At 47.2% G+C, this 20,982-nt stretch overlaps 1 protein-coding gene across 1 annotated transcript in view; it reads right to left on the bottom strand.

Annotated features, from left to right (window-relative positions):
* cfap299 (cilia and flagella associated protein 299) overlaps nt 1-20,982 on the bottom strand; it is a 264,558-nt gene that overhangs the window by 232,497 nt on the left and 11,079 nt on the right. Inside the window, exon 2 of the mRNA XM_042320214.1 lies at nt 19,458-19,588. Within this exon, the coding sequence (XP_042176148.1) occupies nt 19,458-19,588 (131 nt within the window). The remainder of the gene's footprint in view (nt 1-19,457; nt 19,589-20,982) is intronic.

Here is a 20,982-nt window from a genome sequence, read left to right on the forward strand (position 1 = left end):
GGCCAGATACAGAGGGACAGGGCCAGATACAGAGGGACAGGCCCAAAGACAGAGGGACAGGGACAGAGGGACAGGGACAGATACAGAGGGACAGGGCTAGAGGGACAGGGCCAGAGACAGAGGGACAGGGCCAGAGACAGAGGGACAGGGCCAGAGACAGAGGGACAGGGCCAGAGGGACAGGGCCAGAGACAGAGGGACAGGGCCAGAAACAGAGGGACAGGGCCAGATACAGCGGGACAGGGACAGATACAGAGGGACAGGGCCAGAGACAGAGAGACATGGGGACAGATACAGAGGGACAGGGCCAGAGACAGCGGGACAGGGACAGAAACAGAGGGACAGGGCCAGAAACAGAGGGACAGGGCCAGATACAGGGGGACAGGGACAGAGGGACAGGGCCAGAGACAGAGGGCCAGGGCCAGAGACAGAGGGCCAGGGCCAGAGACAGAGCCAGAGGGACAGGGCCAGAGACAGAGGGACAGGGCCAGAGACAGAGGGACAGGGCCATAAGACTGAACAATTAATCAAGTAGCCACCCAGACAATTTACATTGATTTTTTACAATTTACATTGAAATATTTTCTTAACTCATTTTCTTAAAACTGCATTGTTGTTTAAGGCCTTGTAAGTCAGTATTTCACTGTAAGGTCTACTACACCTGTTGTATTCAGCATTTCACTGTAAGGTCTACTACACCTGTTGTATTCAGCATTTCACTGTAAGGTCTACTACATCTGTTGTATTCAGCATTTCACTGTAAGGTCTACTACACCTGTTGTATTCAGCATTTCACTGTAAGGTCTACTACACCTGTTGTATTCAGCATTTCACTGTGAGGTCTACTACACCTGTTGTATTCAGTATTTCACTGTGAGGTCTACTACACCTGTTGTATTCAGTATTTCACTGTGAGGTCTACTACACCTGTTGTATTCAGTATTTCACTGTAAGGTCTACTACACCTGTTGTATTCAGCATTTCACTGTAAGGTCTACTACACCTGTTGTATTCAGCATTTCACTGTGAGGTCTACTACACCTGTTGTATTCAGCATTTCACTGTAAGGTCTACTACACCTGTTGTATTCAGCATTTCACGGTAAGGTCTACTACACCTGTTGTATTCAGCATTTCACGGTACTACACCTGTTGTGACTAATAACATGTGATTTGATCATGGTCGATCTCTCACATGACAGACATTGGATTTCAAGTTTCAAGGATGACGAGCTGTATGATCCTGAGACCCAAGGAGACTGAACAGTTGAAAGCCTACTCTCGTAGACCTAGATCCACACTGAACAGTTGAAAGCCTACTCTCGTAGACCTAGATCCACACTGAACAGTTGAAAGCCTACTCTCGTAGACCTAGATCCAGCCTGAACAGTTGAAAGCCTACTCTCGTAGACCTAGATCCACACTGAACAGATGAAAGCCTACTCTCATAGACCTAGATCCACACTGAACAGATGAAAGCCTACTCTCGTAGACCTAGATCCACACTGAACAGTTGAAAGCCTACTCTCATAGACCTAGATCCAGCCTGAACAGTTGAACGCCTACTCTCGTAGACCTGGAACCAGACTGAACAGTTGAAAGCCTACTCTCATAGACCTAGATCCAGACTGAACAGTTGAAAGCCTACTCTCATAGACCTACATCCAGACTGAACAGTTGAAAGCCTACTCTCGTAGACCTAGATCCACACTGAACAGTTGAAAACCTACTCTCATAGACCTAGATCCAGCCTGAACAGTTGAAAGCCTACTCTCGTAGACCTAGATCCACACTGAACAGTTGAAAGCCTACTCTCATAGACCTAAGTCCAGCCTGAACAGTTGAAAGCCTACTCTCATAGACCTAGATCCAGCCTGAACAGTTGAAAGCCTACTCTCGTAGACCTAGATCCACACTGAACAGTTGAAAGCCTACTCTCGTAGACCTAGATCCAGCCTGAACAGTTGAAAGCCTACTCTCGTAGACCTAGATCCAGCCTGAACAGTTGAAAGCCTACTCTCGTTGACCTAGATCCAGCCTGAACAGTTGAAAGCCTACTCTCGTAGACCTAGATCCAGCCTGAACAGTTGAAAGCCTACTCTCGTAGACCTAGATCCAGCCTGAACAGATGAAAGCCTACTCTCGTAGACCTAGATCCAGCCTGAACATTTGAAAGCCTACTCTCATAGACCTAGATCCAGACTGAACAGTTGAAAGCCTACTCTCGTAGACCTAGATCCAGACTGAACAGTTGAAAGCCTACTCTCATAGACCTAGATCCACACTGAACAGTTGAAAGCCTACTCTCGTAGACCTAGATCCAGCCTGAACAGTTGAAAGCCTACTCTCGTAGACCTAGATCCACACTGAACAGTTGAAAGCCTACTCTCATAGACCTAGATCCAGACTGAACAGATGAAAGCCTACTCTCGTAGACCTAGATCCACACTGAAGAGATGAAAGCCTACTCACGTGTGGCTTGTCTCCTATTCTCTTACAGGTCATACTATTTTGTTTAGATAAATGGATGAGAATATGTCATCTAAAACATGTTTTTATTACTCCCAAAAAAAGATATTTCGGATATAAAACAGTTTTGAAACAAAGTAAAATAAACTGACGAAGCCTTGCTTTGTTTTCTTTCTGATGGCATTAACATAAAAAACAGTGTGTACCTAAATCTTTTTTGTGATGTTTTTTCACAGCCAGATCCCAGACTGACTAACATCCACACAGACACACATCTGACTAAGCAGCTCTTTCATTCAACGGTTTCATTTGCAATCATATATTGAATTTCACCACCGTCGTCTAACGAGAGAACATCCTTTAGAGAGGAGAGGAGAGGAGAGGAGAGGAGAGGAGAGCTCCTTTAGAGAGGAGAGGAGAGCTCCTTTAGAGAGGAGAGGAGAGCTCCTTTAGAGAGGAGAGGAGAGCTCCTTTAGAGAGGAGAGGAGAGCTCCTTTAGAGAGGAGAGGAGAGCTCCTTTAGAGAGGAGAGGAGAGCTCCTTTAGAGAGGAGAGGAGAGAACATCCTTTAGAGAGGAGAGGAGAGCTCCTTTAGAGAGGAGAGGAGAGAACATCCTTTAGAGAGGAGAGGAGAGGACAGCTCCTTTAGAGAGGAGAGGACAGCTCCTTTAGAGAGAAGAGGACAGCTCCTTTAGAGAGGAGAGGACAGCTCATTTAGAGAGGAGAGGAGAGCTTCTTTAGAGAGGAGAGGAGAGCTTATTTTGAGGGGAGGGGACAACTCCTTGTTTGTTCTCTGTGATGTGTGAAAGGTCTAGGAGTCCTCCCTTCACCGGTCCTCTCCTCTCCCCTCCCCTCCTCTCCTCTCCTCCTCTCCACCCCTCCCCTCCTCTCCTCCTCTCCCCTCCTCCTCTCCACCCCTCCCCTCCTCTCCTCTCCTCCTCTCCACCCCTCCCCTCCTCTCCTCCTCTCCCCTCCTCCTCTGCACCCCTCCCCTCCTCCCTCCCCTCCTCTCCTCTCCTCCTCTCCCCTCCTCTCCTCTCCTCCTCTCCAACTCCCCTCCTCCTCTCCCCTCCTCTCCTCCTCTCCACCCTTCCCCTCCTCCCACCCCTCCCCTCCTCTCCACCCCTCCCCTCCCCCTCCTCTCCCCGCCTCCCCTCCTCCCCCCCCTCCTCTCCACCCCTCCCCTCCTCTCCACCCCTCCCCTCCTCTCCCCCCCTCCTCTCCTCTCCTCCTCTCCACCCCTCCCCTCCCCAGCCCCATTCAGAGCTGTCAGGGAGCTGCATGTTATCCTCCAGTCAGAGAATGAACCAGCTGGGGCAAGGCAACAACAGAGCAGATCTGATTAACATTGGCGGTGCAATCTCCACTCCCTTGTTATTTTATTACCACAGGTGCAGGGGCAGGCATTGATCAGATGAACGCTAGGCTGCATGGTAATGGCAGGGTTTGAGGTATCTATGACAGCAGAGCACAGGGAGGTTGAAAATACCCACAGAGGCAGAAGAGAAAGAGATGAAGAGAAACATACATAGAACAGTGCCCTTAGATCAGCGGCTCCCAAACTATGAAAATGGGGTCGGGGGAGAATTTCCAAAATCCCGATTTTTTTTTGAATTTTTTTTTTTTTTTACATATAGTACCAGATAACAGTTTGGACACACCTACTCATTCAAGGAGTCTTCTTTTTACTATTTTCTACATTGTAGAATAATAGTGAAGACATCAAAACTATTAAATAAAACATACGGAATCATGTAATAACCAAAGAAAGTGTTGAACAAAACAAAATATATTTGAGATTTGAGATTCTTCAAAGTAGCCACCCTTTGTCTTGATGACAGCTTTGCACACTCTTGGAATTTTCTCAACCAGCTTCACCTGGTATGCTTTTCCAACAGTCTTGAAGGACAAATTATAGTCCCACTAAGGGCAAACCAGATTGGATGGAGTATCGCTGCTGAATGCTGTGGTAGCCATGCTGGTTAAGTGTGCCTTGAACTCTAAATATAATTACTGAGTGTCACCAGCAAATTCCCGCCACACATCACACCACCTCCTCCATGCTTCACGGTGGGAACCACACATGCAGAGATCATCCGTATTGGGGTACTTTAGTAATGGTTTCTTTGCAGCAATTCGACCATGAAGGCCTGATTCACGCATTCTCCTCTGAACAGTTGATGTTGAGTGTCACACCCTGGCACTGCCTTGGATTACTGACCTCTGCCTGGAACCCGGAATCCCTGTTCGACACATTCCTTCACGGATTATCGGAGGAAGTTAAAGACGAACTCGCAGCCCGGGAGCTGCTTACGGATCTCCACTCGCTCATCGCCTTGACCATCCGGATCAACTCGGCAGAGCTAAGTTGTCTCCACACGAACATATACGCAGACTTAACACCAAGAGTTTTCTGTATTGCGGAACTACCGGTCATTAGGAAGTCCATTAAAAGACCAGGCTCATCAGTTTCCTTGTCCCTTCCTCGTAGCCCTCTCCATGCCATCCAGTCGGGTCGCGCCCATATTGACTCATTGACTCTGGGGCCGATGAGATTTCACGGACACTACCCTGGTGTCAGAGCTGGGCATCCCCACTCAACCCCTCTCCATTCCATTCCCATGGACGTTAGAGCGCTGGATGGTCACCCACAATACTACTCCTATCAACTTGCAAGTGTCAGGGAAACGCAGTTCATGCTAAACAAATCTCCTCAAGTACTCGTGGCAATGGGGTTTTCATGGCTCCGGCGACACAATCGCCTTATCGACCAGACTGCTGGTGCTATAATGGGATGGTGCCCGTTCTGCCACGCTCATTACCGGGACGTCTTCCTGTGGGCTCAGTAGAAGCCTCAGACCTCTCCGCCATTCCCACGGAGCACCAGGACCTCCGGGAGGTTTTCAGGAAGGCCCGGGCCACTTCGCTTCCTCCGCATCGACCCTATGAACTTGTTCTCAACTGGCCTACCTGGTTAAATAAAGGTAAAATGTTAAAAAATAAAATACTGCGTGATCGACCTTCTCCTGGGCACACCACCCCGGGGACGGATGTATTCACTGTCGGGTCCAGAGACCAAGGCTATGGAAACGTATATTGAAGACTCCTTGGTTGCAGGGTGTATCCATCCATCCTCCATCTGTTAGAGTTAAAGTGACTATGCATAGATTATAAACAGAGAGTAGCAGCAGTGTAAACAAGGGGTCTGGGTAGCCCTTTGATTAGCTGTTCAGGAGTCTTATGGCTTGGGGGTAGAAGCTGTTAAGAAGCCTTTTGGACCTCGACATGGTTTTGTCGTGCCCTCTTCACAACTGTCTTAGTGCGTTTGGACCATGATAGTTTGTTGGTGATGTGGACGATGACAATAGGGGGCGTGCTCAGTCCTCCTTTTCCTGCAGTCCACAATCATCTCCTTTGTCTTGATCACGTTGAGGGAGAGGTTGTTTGTCCTGGCACCACCCGGCCAGGTCTCTGACCTCCTCCCTACAGGCTGTATCATCGCTGTTGGTGATCAGGCCTACCACTGTTGTGTCATCAGGAAAACTTGATGATGGTGTTGGAGTAGTGCCTGGCCATGCAGTCATGAGTGAACAGGGAGTACAGGAGGGGACTGATCACGTGTACGTCTACCTCGACAACATCCTCATCTTTTGCCGCTCAGCTCAAGAACACGTTCTTCAAGTCCGCCAGCGTCTCCTGGAGAACCAGCTTTTTGTTCAAGCGAATTCCATCGCTCCACCGTCTCCTTCCTAGGAAACACCATCGCTGCTGGAAATGTGCAGATGGATCCTGAAAGGTGAGAGCGGTGGTGGATTGGCCCCAACCCACGTTCAGAGTGCAGCTGCAAAGCTTCCTGGGATTGACCCATTTCTGTCGCCATTTTATCCAGGGTTACAGCACCGTGGCTTCCCCCCTTTCAGCACTCACCTCTCCCAAGGTCACGTGGTCCCCAGGTGCTGACTGGACGTTCCTGAACCTAAAGCACTGCTTCACCACAGCTCCCATATTAATCCATCCGGACGCGTCCCGACAGTTCATGGTGGAGGTCGACGCTTTGGACATCGGAGTGGGGGCTGTCCTGTCCCATTGTTCCGCCCTGGACCTTCAGCTGCATCCCTGTGCCTTCTCCCATTGTCTTAACGCCACGGAGAGGAATTATGATGTGGGATATCGAGAACTACTCGCAGTGAAGATGGCGTTGGAGGAGTGGAGGCACTGGTTAGAGGGTTTGCCTGCCACCCTGGCTCCCGTCGCAGCGGCCTTTGTGCGACAACACTTTTGTTGGCCCACCATGGTCACACCATCGCCGCCAGCACTGTCTGTACTCAGAATAAGACTCCTCGGCAAGCTCACTGGTCTCGTCTGATGGCAACACCACTATCCTTACGGTGGTGGACAGGTTTTCCAAAGCCGCCCATTTCATTCCCCGGCCCAGCTCATGGTGCAGCACGTCTTTCAGATCCATGGACTTCCGGTGGACATGCTCTTCGACCGTGGTCCTCAGTCCCGGTTCTGGAAGGCGTTCTGCACTCTCATTGGGTCATCGGCCAGCCTTTCCGCCGGGTTTTACCCCCAGTCTAACGGCCAGTCGGAGCGAGCCAATCAGGACCTGGAGTCGACTCTTCATTGCCTCGTCTCCGCCAACTCCACCACCTGGAGCCAGCAACTCCTGTGGGTGGAATACGCCCGCAACACCGTCCCCAACTCACTGATCTCTCGCCTTTCGAGTGTTCGATGGGTTATCAGCCCCCATTCTTCCCTGAGAAGGAGGAAGAGGTCAGCATACTCTGCCCCAGATCTTCGTCCGCCGCTGTCACTGTACCTGGAAGAGAGCCCGATCTGCTCTTCTCAAGACCACCTCCAGGTATCGACGACAGATGGACCGCGACCGGACCCGTTAATTGAAATGCATTCCCAGGTGACTACGTCATGAAGCTCATTGAGAGAATGCTAACAGTGTGAAACCACACACTATCGAATCATTCCCACGGTGAATGACTAGGCCCACTAGGTTACGAAACCACACACTATTGCAGAGACTGATATTACCAGTGGCAATTGATATAGTGAAAACAATGTGTGGGAGACAAGAGGCACAGAAACTCACATCAATACCAGAGAACACTGTTAAACTAATAATCTGTGCTATTGCTAGCACTCAAGAGGAAACTGACTGAAGCACTCAAACCCCCAACCTTGTGATCTCCAAATGGACGTGAGCTGTGAGGGCCGAGATGCTCATGCATTGACTTCTGTTCCCTATACATGTCAGGGGATGCTATTCACAGGGACATATTGCTCTGTCTCACGATTCCCGAGCATGAAATGGCTATGCGTGGCTATATTGACGAAAAACAGATTCCATAGGATGGAATGGTGGGCTTTTGCACAGATGGAGCTCCATCTATCACAGGATGGCAGGCAGGCCAATGAGACCCTGCCGTCTCCCCCTCAGCATTAATTCAAAACTACTGGGAAATCTCTGACTTCCCGACTTCAGTGCATTCAAGACAACTGGGAAATCTCTGACTTCCCGACATCAGTGCGTTCAAGACAACTTGGAACTCGGAAAAACATTTTGAATGGTGATCCAACTCTGAATTACAACTCAGGAACTCGGGTCTCTTTCTAGAGTTCTAAATTGCCGACCGAAAGATCACTGACGTCATGATTTGACCTTGCATTTTTCCCAAGTTCACAGTTGTCTTGAAAGCACCGTAAAAGTCATGGTAGGCTACCCGTCGCTAGTTCATATCTGTGTGAAGCTGGATTCAGTGCTCCCGTCTGCATTAAAACCAAATATTGATCCAAGGTGGATGTGACAGCAGAGATGTCGACCACGCCCCCTGACTTTGAGAAACTCAAGCACACATCTCATTAACGGTGGTCAGATAAGAGACATTATGTCAGACTCATTTGCAATGGACTGTCCTAGACCCAAATAAACAGTAAACATTGGCTGTTAATTACATAATTATTTTCACATGGACGGGGTCGCGAAAAAATTCATGTCAAAATGGGGTCGTGGTCAAAACAGGTTTGGGAACCCCTGGTTTAGAGGCCCACAGAGAGGGTAGAGGCCCACAGAGAGGGTAGAGGCCCACAGAGAGGGTAGAGGCCCACAGAGAGGGTAGAGGCCCACAAAGGTATAGGCATCAACACAGCATGTGTTGCTCTGTTCCTCCTCACACCAGGCCTTCAGGCTACACAGTAGACACCCCCAGCAGGAGTAAACTAAAGAGGCTGTGGAAAGATTTAGGGTAACAGTGTTTTAGTATACATGGTTATTATTAACTCTCATTAATCTGGATCACTTCCATTGTCCTACACCTGTAGCCTATAATTACCTTCTCAGTCAGTCAGCCATGTTGTTGACGCGACAGCTGGACAAGTCAACCATGTTGTTGACGCGACAGCTGGACAAGTCAGCCATGTTGTTGACGCGACAGCTGGACAAGTCAGCCATGTTGTTGACGCGACAGCTGGACACGTCAGCCATGTTGTTGACGCGACAGCTGGACAAGTCAGCCATGTTGTTGACGCGACAGCTGGACAAGTCAGCCATGTTGTTGACGCGACAGCTGGACACGTCAGCCATGTTGTTGACGCGACAGCTGGACAAGTCAGCCATGTTGTTGACGCGACAGCTGGACAAGTCAGCCATGTTGTTGACGCTACAGCTGGACAAGTCAGCCATGTTGTTGACGCTACAGCTGGACAAGTCAGCCATGTTGTTGACGCTACAGCTGGCAATGTTAGTGCTGGCTCGCTCTCTAAAACACTCGTGTGATTGTGCATGAGCCCACTGCAGGTGGCACATAGCATCTTGGGGCTGTGTTTTCTCAGTGTGACTACAACAGCAGGTCAAGGGGTCACACTGGATGGGCATCCAATCAGAAATCCAAACCACAGAGGGAGAGGAGAGGAAAGACCAATCAGTGAACAGGCAGTTTAAAGCAGATAAGGTAGCTAAAAGAGAACAAAGATCCAGGTGGCATTTCTCAACAGGAAACAGTGGAAACTGTGGGTGTTGCTGTTTCGCTGAGGTCTTGTCGAGGTGTTTTTCTAGATGTCCAAATCCTTCATGGGAAAATGATACGCAGACTCTTCATCCATTAAATAAGCCTAAAACCACCTGGAGGAGTACCACCAGGCTGGAACTTACACATCCTACCCAAGCTGTTAGGCTACATGATGTTGTACTCCTTTATGCGATAACCGAGTTTGGACTACGGATGTAGGGATGGGAATTAGAAATTATTTGACCAGTTGAATAATATCATGATCTTTTTTCAGACATCCGGACAGTTGAAATACACAGTTCTGTACACACAAGTATGTGGACAACACTTCAAATCAGTGGCTTCTGCTATCTCAGCCGCACCCGTTGTTGGTGTATAAAATAGAGCACACACCCATGCAAACATTGGCAGTAGGATGGCCTTACTGATTCACTCAGTAACACAGGGTAGTGGTAACACAGGGTAGTGGTAGGGGGGGTAGTGGTAGTAGTAACACATGGTAGTAGTAACACAGGGTAGTGGTAACACAGGGTAGTGGTAACACAGGGTAGTGGTAACACAGGGTAGTAATAACACAGGGTAGTAGTAACACAGGGTAGTAGTAACACAGGGTAGTGGTAACACCGGGTAGTAATAACACAGGGTAGTGGTAACACAGGGTAGTGGTAACACAGGGTAGTGGTAACACAGGGTAGTGGTAACACAGGGTAGTGATAACACAGGGTAGTAATAACACAGGGTAGTAATAACACAGGGTAGTAATAACACAGGGTAGTGGTAACACAGGGTAGTGGTAACACAGGGTAGTAATAACACAGGGTAGTAATAACACAGGGTAGTGGTAACACAGGGTAGTGGTAGGGGGTAGTAGTAACACAGGGTAATGGTAACACAGGGTAGTAATAACACAGGGTAGTGGTAACACAGGGTAGTGGTAACACAGGGTAGTAGTAACACGGGGTAGTAGTAACACAGGGTAGTGGTAACACAGGGTAGTGGTAACACAGAGTAGTGGTAACACAGGGTAGTAATAACACAGGGTAGTAATAACACAGGGTAGTAATAACACAGGGTAGTGGTGACACAGGGTAGTAATAACACAGGGTAGTAATAACACAGGGTAGTGGTAACACAGGGTAGTGGTAACACGGGTAGTAGTAATAACACAGGGTAGTAATAACACAGGGTAGTAATAACACAGGGTAGTAATAACACAGGGTAGTGGTAACACAGGGTAGTAATAACACAGGGTAGTAATAACACAGGGTAGTGGTAACACAGGGTAGTGGTAACACGGGGTAGTAATAACACAGGGTAGTAATAACACAGGGTAGTGGTAGGGGGGGTAGTAGTAGTAACACAGGGTAGTGGTAACACAGGGTAGTAATAACACAGGGTAGTGGTAACACAGGGTAGTGGTAACACAGGGTAGTAGTAACACAGGGTAGTGGTAACACAGGGTAGTGGTAACACAGGGTAGTGGTAACACAGGGTAGTGGTAGGGGTAATAACAGGGTAGTAGTAACACAGGGTAGTGGTAACACAGGGTAGTAATAACACAGGGTAGTGGTAACACAGGGTAGTGGTAACAGGGTAGTAGTAACACAGGGTAGTGGTAACACAGGGTAGTGGTAACACAGGGTAGTGGTAACACAGGGTAGTGGTAACACAGGGTAGTGGTAGGGGGGTAGTAGTAACACAGGGTAGTGGTAACACAGGGTAGTAGTAACACAGGGTAGTAATAACACAGGGTAGTAATAACACAGGGTAGTGGTAACACAGGGTAGTGGTAACACAGGGTAGTAATAACACAGGGTAGTAATAACACCGGGTAGTGGTAACACAGGGTAGTGGTAGGGGGGTAGGGGGTAGTAGTAACACAGGGTAGTGGTAACACAGGGTAGTAATAACACAGGGTAGTGGTAACACAGGGTAGTAGTAACACAGGGTAGTGGTAACACAGGGTAGTGGTAACACAGGGTAGTGGTAGGGGGGTAGTGGTAGGGGGGGTAGTAGTAACACAGGGTAGTGGTAACACAGGGTAGTAATAACACAGGGTAGTGGTAACACAGGGTAGTGGTAACACAGGGTAGTAATAACACAGGGTAGTGGTAACACAGGGTAGTAGTAACACAGGGTAGTGGTAACAGAGGGTAGTGGTAACACAGGGTAGTGGTAGGGGGGTAGTGGTAGGGGGGTAGTAGTAACACAGGGTAGTGGTAACACAGGGTAGTAATAACACAGGGTAGTGGTAACACAGGGTAGTGGTAACACAGGGTAGTGGTAACACAGGGTAGTGATAACACAGGGTAGTGATAACACAGGGTAGTGGTAACACAGGGTAGTAATAACACAGGGTAGTATTAACACAGGGTAGTAATAACACAGGGTAGTAATGACACAGGGTAGTAATAACACAGGGTAGTAATAACACAGGGTAGTAATAACACAGGGTAGTGTAACACAGGGTAGTGGTACACAGGGTAGTGGTAACACAGGGTAGTGGTAACACAGGGTAGTGGTAACACAGGGTAGTGGTAACACAGGGTAGTAATAACACAGGGTAGTAATAACACAGGGTAGTAATAACACAGGGTAGTGGTAACACAGGGTAGTAGTAACACAGGGTAGTGGTAACACAGGGTAGTAGTAACACAGGGTAGTAATAACACAGGGTAGTGGTAACACAGGGTAGTAATAACACAGGGTAGTAATAACACAGGGTAGTAATGACACAGGGTAGTGGTAACACAGGGTAGTGGTAACACAGGGTAGTAATAACACAGGGTAGTAATAACACAGGGTAGTAATAACACAGGGTAGTAATAACACAGGGTAGTAATAACACAGGGTAGTGGTAACACAGGGTAGTAATAACACAGGGTAGTGGTAACACAGGGTAGTGGTAACACAGGGTAGTGGTAACACAGGGTAGTAGTAACACAGGGTAGTGGTAACACAGGGTAGTAGTAACACAGGGTAGTGGTAACACAGGGTAGTAGTAACACAGGGTAGTGGTAACACAGGGTAGTGGTAACACAGGATAGTGGTAACACAGGGTAGTAATAACACAGGGTAGTAGTAACACAGGGTAGTGGTAACACAGGGTAGTAGTGACACAGGGTAGTACCACTATATAGGGAATAGGGCTCTGGTCAACAGTATTGCACTATATAGGGAATAGGGCTCTGGTCTAAGGTAGTGCACTATATACGGAATAGGGTTCTGTTCAACAGTAGTGCACTATATAGGAAATAGGGCTCTGTTCAACAGTAGTGCACTATATAGGGAATAGGGCTCTGTTCAACAGTAGTGCACTATATAGGGAATAGGGCTCTGTTCAACAGTAGTGCACTATATAGGGAATAGGGCTCTGTTCAACAGTAGTGCACTATATAGGGAATAGGGCTCTGTTCAACAGTAGTGCACTATATAGGGAATAGGGCTCTGTTCAACAGTAGTGCACTATGTAGGGAAGAGGGCTCCATTTGGGATGCAGTGAGGCTTAAAATAACACCTGTTCTGTTGACTGCACGTGGTCAATAAGGTCAATAAGGTCCCTTCATACTGAGCCTTTTCCTTTACTACTGTTTGGGAAACAAACCAAGATCCCATTAGGAATGACTTCATTAATGGCCAATGGCCAAGGGTGGCCAACTTCAAAAGCTCAAACAGCACCTGTCAGATGTCCCTGGAAAACGTCTTAAATCTTCTTAGTTCCTACATACACACACAGAGACATAGAGACACAGAGACACAGAGACACACAGAGAGACACAGACACAGAGACAGACACAGAGAGACACAGACACACACAGGGACACACCGAGACAGAGACACACAGACACGCAGACACAGAGACACAGAGACACACAGAGACACACAGAGACACACAGAGACACACAGAGAGACACAGACACAGAGACAGACACAGAGAGACACAGACACACACAGGGACACACCGAGACAGAGACACACAGAGACACACAGAGACACACAGAGACACACAGAGACACACAGAGACACACAGAGACACACAGAGACACACAGAGACACACAGAGACACACAGAGACACACAGAGACACCTTCCTACAGCTCTTCAACACTCTCCAAAAACACCTGAGATAAAACTAGAGGCTGCTGTGTGATCTGACACTGATAAGGAGCGAGTGTGGTAAAATAGCCTGATATTAAATCCCTCTCCAACAGTTCTCCAGATCTATGTCATGTATGTGATCCTGTTGGGGAAAGATGAAAGAGAGGGGGACTGATATCTCAGACAGTGGCTCTTCTGTCTGCAGGTGTGAGGGGGGAGCTCCAATTTCCCTGGTGTCACTGTCTGATGGTCACACACACCTGCATGAAAACACACCCTATACCTAGACATAGCCTTTTGGATAAGCATCTAAGACTTCAATCAAATTCAACACCCAGCAAGTAAATGTTTGGATACCTAAAAAACAAGTGTGTGTGTGTGTGTGAAAGAGGATTCTTATCGCGAGTCTGTATCAGCTTGTCATCAAACAAATCATAACCACAACGCTTTATCTAGGATTACCTCAGTAGCCTAGTGAAAATGTTGTCAGAAGTAGCCTGGGTTTGGGGTTTATCTAGGACAGGGGTCCTTCCTACTACCAGTAGCCTGGGTTTGGGGTTTATCTAGGACAGGGGTCCTTCCTACTACCAGTAGCCTGGGTTTGGGGTTTATCTAGGACAGGGGTCCTTCCTACTACCAGTAGCCTGGGTTTGGAGTTCATCTAGGACAGGGGTCCTTCCTACTACCAGTAGCCTGGGTTTGGGGTTTATCTAGGACAGGGGTCCTTCCTACTACCAGTAGCCTGGGTTTGGGGTTTATCTAGGACAGGGGTCCTATGAATAGCTCGCCAAACAATTCCAAAAGTTCACTGAACAAAAATATAAATTTGCACAAATTTGTTTACATCCCTGCTAGTGAGCATTTATCCTTTCCAAAGATAATCCATCCACCTGACAGGTGTGGCATTTCAAGAAGCTGATTAAACAGCATAATCACTACACAGGTGCACCTTGTGCTTGGGGACAATAAAAGGACACTCTAAAATGTGCAGTATTGTTACACAACACAATGCCACAGATGTATCAAGTTTTGAGACAGTGTACAACTGGCATGCTGACTGCAGGAATGTCTACCAGAACTATTGCCAGAGAATTGAACCTGCGGGATCGTCTGAGACCAGCCACCTGGACAGCTGATAAAACTGAGTTTGCACAACCAAAGAATTTCTGCACAAACTGTCTCAGAGAACCTCATCTGGGTGCTCAGAGAACCCCATCTGGGTGCTCAGAGAACCTCATCTGGGTGCTCAGAGAACCTCATCTGGGTGTGCTCAGAGAACCTCATCTGGGTGCTCAGAGAACCTCATCTGGGTGTGCTCAGAGAACCTCATCTGGGTGTGCTCAGAGAACCTCATCTGGGTGTGCTCAGAGAACCTCATCTGGGTGCTCAGAGAACCTCCTCTGGGTGCTCGTCGTCTTAAATCAGGGTCTTGACTTGACTGCAGTTCGACGTCGTGACCGACTTCAGCGGGCATATGCTCACCACGATGCTCACCGGCACGCTGGAGAAGTGTGCTCTTCAAGGATGAATCACGGTTCTAACTGTGCCTTGTGTGGGCGAGGTATATCACTCCGTGATGCTTGGACTTCTACGCAGAGTTGCAAAGAAAAAGCCATATCTCAGACTGGTCAATAAAAATAGAAAATTAAGATGGGCAAAAGAACACAGACACACTAAGGAAGGGAAGAGTTGACAACATAGTGCACGACTTCCTCTCTAAGGACCAGGGAAGACTTGACAACATAGTGAACTACTTCCTCTAGTACACTAAGGACCAGGGGAAGAGTTGACAACATAGTGCCCTACTTCCTCTAGTACACTAAGGACCAGGGAAGAGTTGACAACATAGTGCTCTACTTCCTCTAGTACACTAAGGACCAGGGGAAGAGTTGACAACATAGTGCCCTACTTCCTCTCTGAGGACCAGGGAAGAGTTGACAACATAGTGTACTAGAGAAAGTAGTGCACTAAGGACCAGGGAAGAGTTGACAACATAGTGCCCTACTTCCTCTAGTACACTAAGGACCAGGGAAGAGTTGACAAAATAGTGTACTAGAGGAAGTAGTGCACTAAGGACCAGGGAAGAGTTGACAACATAATGATCTACTTTCTCTAGTACACTAAGGACCAGGGAAGAGTTGACAACATAGTGCCCTACGTCCTCTCTAAGGACCAGGGAATAGTTGACAACATAGTGCACTACTTTCTCTAGTACACTAAGGACCAAGGGAAGAGTTGACAGCATAGTGTATGAGAGAAAGTAGTGTACTAAGGACCAGGGAAGAGTTGACAACATAGTGAACTACTTCCTCTAGTACACTAAGAAGAAGAGTGGAGGGGAGAGGAGAAAAGAAGAATGTGCCCACTTGAAAAACTAGGAAAAAAATGAGTAGCTCACGACACGTACATTTTTTACAAGTAGCTCCCATTCTAGAAAAGGTTGGAGACCCCTGATCTAGGATTAGTGACAATGTTATCAGGGGTAGCCTAGGAATTACAGCACAATATTTGCCTTGGTGACGAACGTCATTAATGGTGAACTTTTAGCCTAGATAGAGGGGCAAAGCCAGGTCACACCAGGTCACAGAGGGAATAGGCTACATTGAAGCTACATCATCAAACGGCTAAATCAAGTATGAACATGTTTCAGTAAGTTCACCTGCTCTGGCAGAGAGCTTTAAATGGTTTCAGTTCATCTCTAGGGGAGTCTCCTCTAGCAGAGAGCTTTAGATGGTTTCAGTTCATCTCTAGGGGAGTCTCCTCTAGCAGAGAGCTTGAGATGGTTTCAGTTCATCTCTAGGGGAGTCTCCTCTAGCAGAGAGCTTTAGATGGTTTCAGTTCATCTCTAGGGGAGTCTCCTCTAGCAGAGAGTTTGAGATGGTTTCAGTTCATCTCTAGGGGAGTCTCCTCTAGCAGAGAGCTTTAGATGGTTTCAGTTCATCTCTAGGGGAGTCTCCTCTAGCAGAGAGCTTTAGATGGTTTCAGTTCATCTCTAGGGGAGTCTCCTCTAGCAGAGAGCTTTAGATGGTTTCAGTTCATCTCTAGGGAGTCTCCTCTAGCAGAGAGCTTTAGATGGTTTCAGTTCATCTCTAGGGAGTCTCCTCTAGCAGAGAGCTTTAGATGGTTTCAGTTCATCTCTAGGGGAGTCTCCTCTAGCAGAGAGCTTGAGATGGTTTCAGTTCATCTCTAGGGGAGTCTCCTCTAGCAGAGAGCTTGAGATGGTTTCAGTTCATCTCTAGGGGAGTCTCCTCTAGCAGAGAGCTTGAGATGGTTTCAGTTCATCTCTAGGGGAGTCTCCTCTAGCAGAGAGCTTTAGATGGTTTCAGTTCATCTCTAGGGGAGTCTCCTCTAGCCTAGTTCTACATCTGGAGTTTGTAAAAAGTCAGCAATAACAGATCTGGGACCAGGTTGTGTCGCCTATCACCAACCCAGATGAACAACCTGCACACTGCAATAGACATTAAAGATAAATATCATTTTGACTTAGATAACTACCGTCTACATTTCCAAATATTCTTGCCTTTCCAAAGTTTTAGAATCCCTGACTAACTCTCAGCAGAGAACTTTAACTTCTCATTTTTATTCTTAATGTGTACCAGTCTGGTTTTAGACCAGGACATAGCACCGTTTCAGTTGCTACGCTTGTTTTTAATGTGTTACCATAAAAATCATTATGCTACAAAGACCTTTCCAAGGCCTTTGACACTGTCGAGCATTAAGTTCTAATTCAAAAGTTGACTGAAATAGGCCTAGATCAGGCTTCTTATAAGTGGTTTGAGAATTATCTAACAGAATACAATGTGTGATTTCTTGATGGTGTTAAGTCTAGTTTCCCGGATATTACGAAAGGTGTACCACAGGGGTCAGTACTGGGACCGGTTCGATGGTGTTGAGTCTAGTTTCCTGGATATTATGAAAGGTGTACCACAGGGGTCAGCACTGGGACCGGTTCGATTTAACATTCATATAAATAATATTGGTCTATATGTTAAAACTTGTAATTTTCATCTATGTGCAGACAATACTGTTATTTATGCGATTGCCCCAACTGTAGACCAGATGTTGTTAGAGCTGAAATCTGATTTTGTTACCTTACAGAAAGCCCTGGTTGGTTTAAAAATTGTACTTAATGTGGGCAAGACTAAATATATGTTGTTCTCTAGTTCTCACAAGAATGTTTCAGATGTCCTACATATTTATTAATTGTATGGTTCTCGAATCGATTGGGTTCCCGCCTATAAATATCGGGGCATTTGGATTGACAAGAATTAAAGGTTTAAATACTGATGAGCTAGTAAAAATGCTCGTATTTATAGTGGGCTTCTTTTTCAGAGATAGATCTAGCATCTTCCTAAACAGCAGGAGGCAGATAGTCAACTTTCCTGCCAGTTCTTGACAATGGTGACACCATTTACCAGAATGCCTTTCACTTCATAACAGGTAACAGTTTTAATGCGCAGTATAACACAGTTTTAATCCAGGTAACAGTTTTAATCCTGTATGAAAAGGTTGGCTGGTCCTCATTAAAGTCCCGTAGATCAATTCACTATTCCCTTTGTGTTTACAAAACTCTAATACACAAGCTTCTGTCTTACCGAACTTCTTTGTTGAAGTATAAAAACATAAGATACCTACTGCGTTCACAGGGTTGGTTAACTCGAGGTTCCTCGGGTCTCCACCGAATTAGGTCAATCCTAATTTAATAACCTGCTAGAACTCCCTGTGTCTTGATTCCCTGGTGTCGCTAGGGCAGTGTAGGAGTCTAACGTTGAGAATGTTAAATAACAATTGCATTTGTTTTGATTAAATGTACAAATGTATTGTGGTGTTGAAATTCTCGTTTTTTAATTTGTAACCTGTAGTTTTTATTCACATTTGATTGGAGTAATATCCCAGATGACATTCATCGAGATCGTGATCGCTGCAGATGTCGTGTCAAGCTGAAATCATCACAACATTTTCCTTTCTACAATGAAGTCAAATCCAGCACAACACACTCACAAAGACAAAAGCCCAAACAGACAATGTCTTCCCCTTAGAGAGCACTGTGGCCACTAGTTGACAATCAGACAGTGCCTTCCTCTTGGAGAGCACTGTGGCCTTCCTCTTGGAGAGCACTGTGGCCTTCCTCTTGGAGAGCACTGTGCCCTTCCTCTTGGAGAGCACTGTGGCCTTCCTCTTGGAGAGCACTGTGGCCTTCCTCTTGGAGAGCACTGTGGCCTTCCTCTTGGAGAGCACTGTGGCCTTCCTCTTGGAGAGCACTGTGGCCTTCCTCTTGGAGAGCACTGTGGCCTTCCCCTTGGAGAGCACTGTGGCCTTCCCCTTGGAGAGCACTGTGGCCTTCCCCTTGGAGAGCACTGTGGCCTTCCCCTTGGAGAGCACTGTGGCCTTCCCCTTGGAGAGCACTGTGGCCTTCCTTTGGAGAGCACTGTGGCCTTCCCCTTGGAGAGCACTGTGGCCTTCCCCTTGGAGAGCACTGTGGCCTTCCCCTTAGAGAGCACTGTGGCCTTCCCCTTAGAGAGCACTGTGGCACCTAATTGACAGTCAGACAGTGCCTTCCTCTTGGAGAGCACTGTGGCCACTAGTTGACAGACAGACAGTGCCTTCCTCTTGGAGAGCACTGTGGCCACTAGTTGACAGACAGACAGTGCCTTCCTCTTGGAGAGCACTGTGGCCACTAGTTGACAGTGCCTTCCTCTTGGAGAGCACTGTGGCCTTCCCCTTAGAGAGCACTGTGGCCCCTAATTGACAGTCAGACAGTGCCTTCCTCTTGGAGAGCACTGTGGCCTCTAGTTGACAGACACAGTGCCTTCCCCTTGGAGAGCACTGTGGCCCCTAATTGACAGATAGCTTCACTGTCTAACTGACTTACTTCTGCTGGCTCCTCTTGGAGAGCCTGGAGGCTTCTGCAGCTGCTTTCCTGGTCTCAAATTCCTCCCTCTTCAGGACCTCTCCGCTGCCCCTGTAGCCCAGCTCCACCAGCTGGCGAGCCAACTCCTCATCCTGGTGGAGCAATGAAAAGAGATCTGGTCAGACAGACAGGGAGGGGAAGGTGGATCCACTGATGAACCCCCCCACCACACACACACATAAACAGAAAGGTAACCATCCTTACTCCTCATCCTACAGGAGCAATGAATGGACATCTGCTCAGACAGACAGGGAGGGGGGGGCCCATTAATAACCCCCACCCCCACATATATAAACAGACACACACACGTTGAGCTTCTTTTTGCTTGGAGGCTGGAGCAGACAATGCAAAACATAATGGACAGTCTGCTAAAGATGAATTGTAGATTTAAAAAATATTGTGTGTGTGTGTGCATAGCAGAGGTCGTAGGGTTAGGTTAAGGGAGGCAGCATGCTTGTGGTCAAATATGTGGTAAGGACATAGCTTGATATATACACATCACCATGACCAGTCATCTAAACAGAGCTATCCTTTCAAGTTCAACCCAACCCAGGCCTGTGGCTGGTTGGATCAAGGCTTGTGCCACATGTCATTCTACTACACGAACTAAGCTAAGCCAAGCCCAGCCAGTCCTCACCCAGCCAGTCCTCAGGCCTCAACATCCAGACAAGTCAGGGAAAGTTTATATTTCTTTCACCTTTCACATGGCAAACCATTCCAAGTAAATTAGTTCTATTGTTTCCAAAATAACTTTATTCGGTCAGTGATGTGGCGTTCACTGTCTTAATCCGTTGTCATGTCAACGCTCATTGACTGAGTCCATTTGACTGTTCTGAGTTCCGCTATTCAAACTTGATTTGCTTGTTTTAAACAACTGGGATTACATTGCTGAATGGACTCAAACCCAAAATGTTTTCTAAATAAACTTCTGACTGGTTGTTGGGGTTTCCTGTTGGCATGGATGTTATAGGGCAAACCACAGCCATGTATTTAGAGTCGGGCCTAATTTTTTTAACATTTTGAATATCGTAATGCTAAAAACTCAATATACCAACTCTCTAAATACCTGACTCTGGGGGAAAAAAACCTAGTTAGATTTTCAGAAATGTACACTTCACTAACCTAGGCCAAAATACTATCAAACATCAGAAGTCTGGAAAAGTGTCCATAGAAAAACCATTGGCAACAACACACTTTAATCAATACCTACATAAGTCATGACTGTGCAGGTTTAGCCTAGACCTGAGTTGACTGCAGTGTGTCCACACCTGAAAGTGAGGGAGGTGATAGAGTTTGATACTGTTTGTTTGTCCAGAGTTGATAACCAGGTGAGATACATGTTGTGTTCTACCCTCTGTGGACACAGGTGTTCCAGCATGACATGGCTATTCAGCTGAACGTTATGTAACTTCTCAGCAATAGTCAAAAGTCCCATCTACTGGTGAAGCTGTTAAACAAATAGCCCTTATAGGCGTAGAAGCTGAAT

This window comes from Oncorhynchus tshawytscha, linkage group LG04 (assembly GCF_018296145.1).
Source record: "Oncorhynchus tshawytscha isolate Ot180627B linkage group LG04, Otsh_v2.0, whole genome shotgun sequence".
Lineage (NCBI taxonomy): Eukaryota > Metazoa > Chordata > Actinopteri > Salmoniformes > Salmonidae > Oncorhynchus > Oncorhynchus tshawytscha.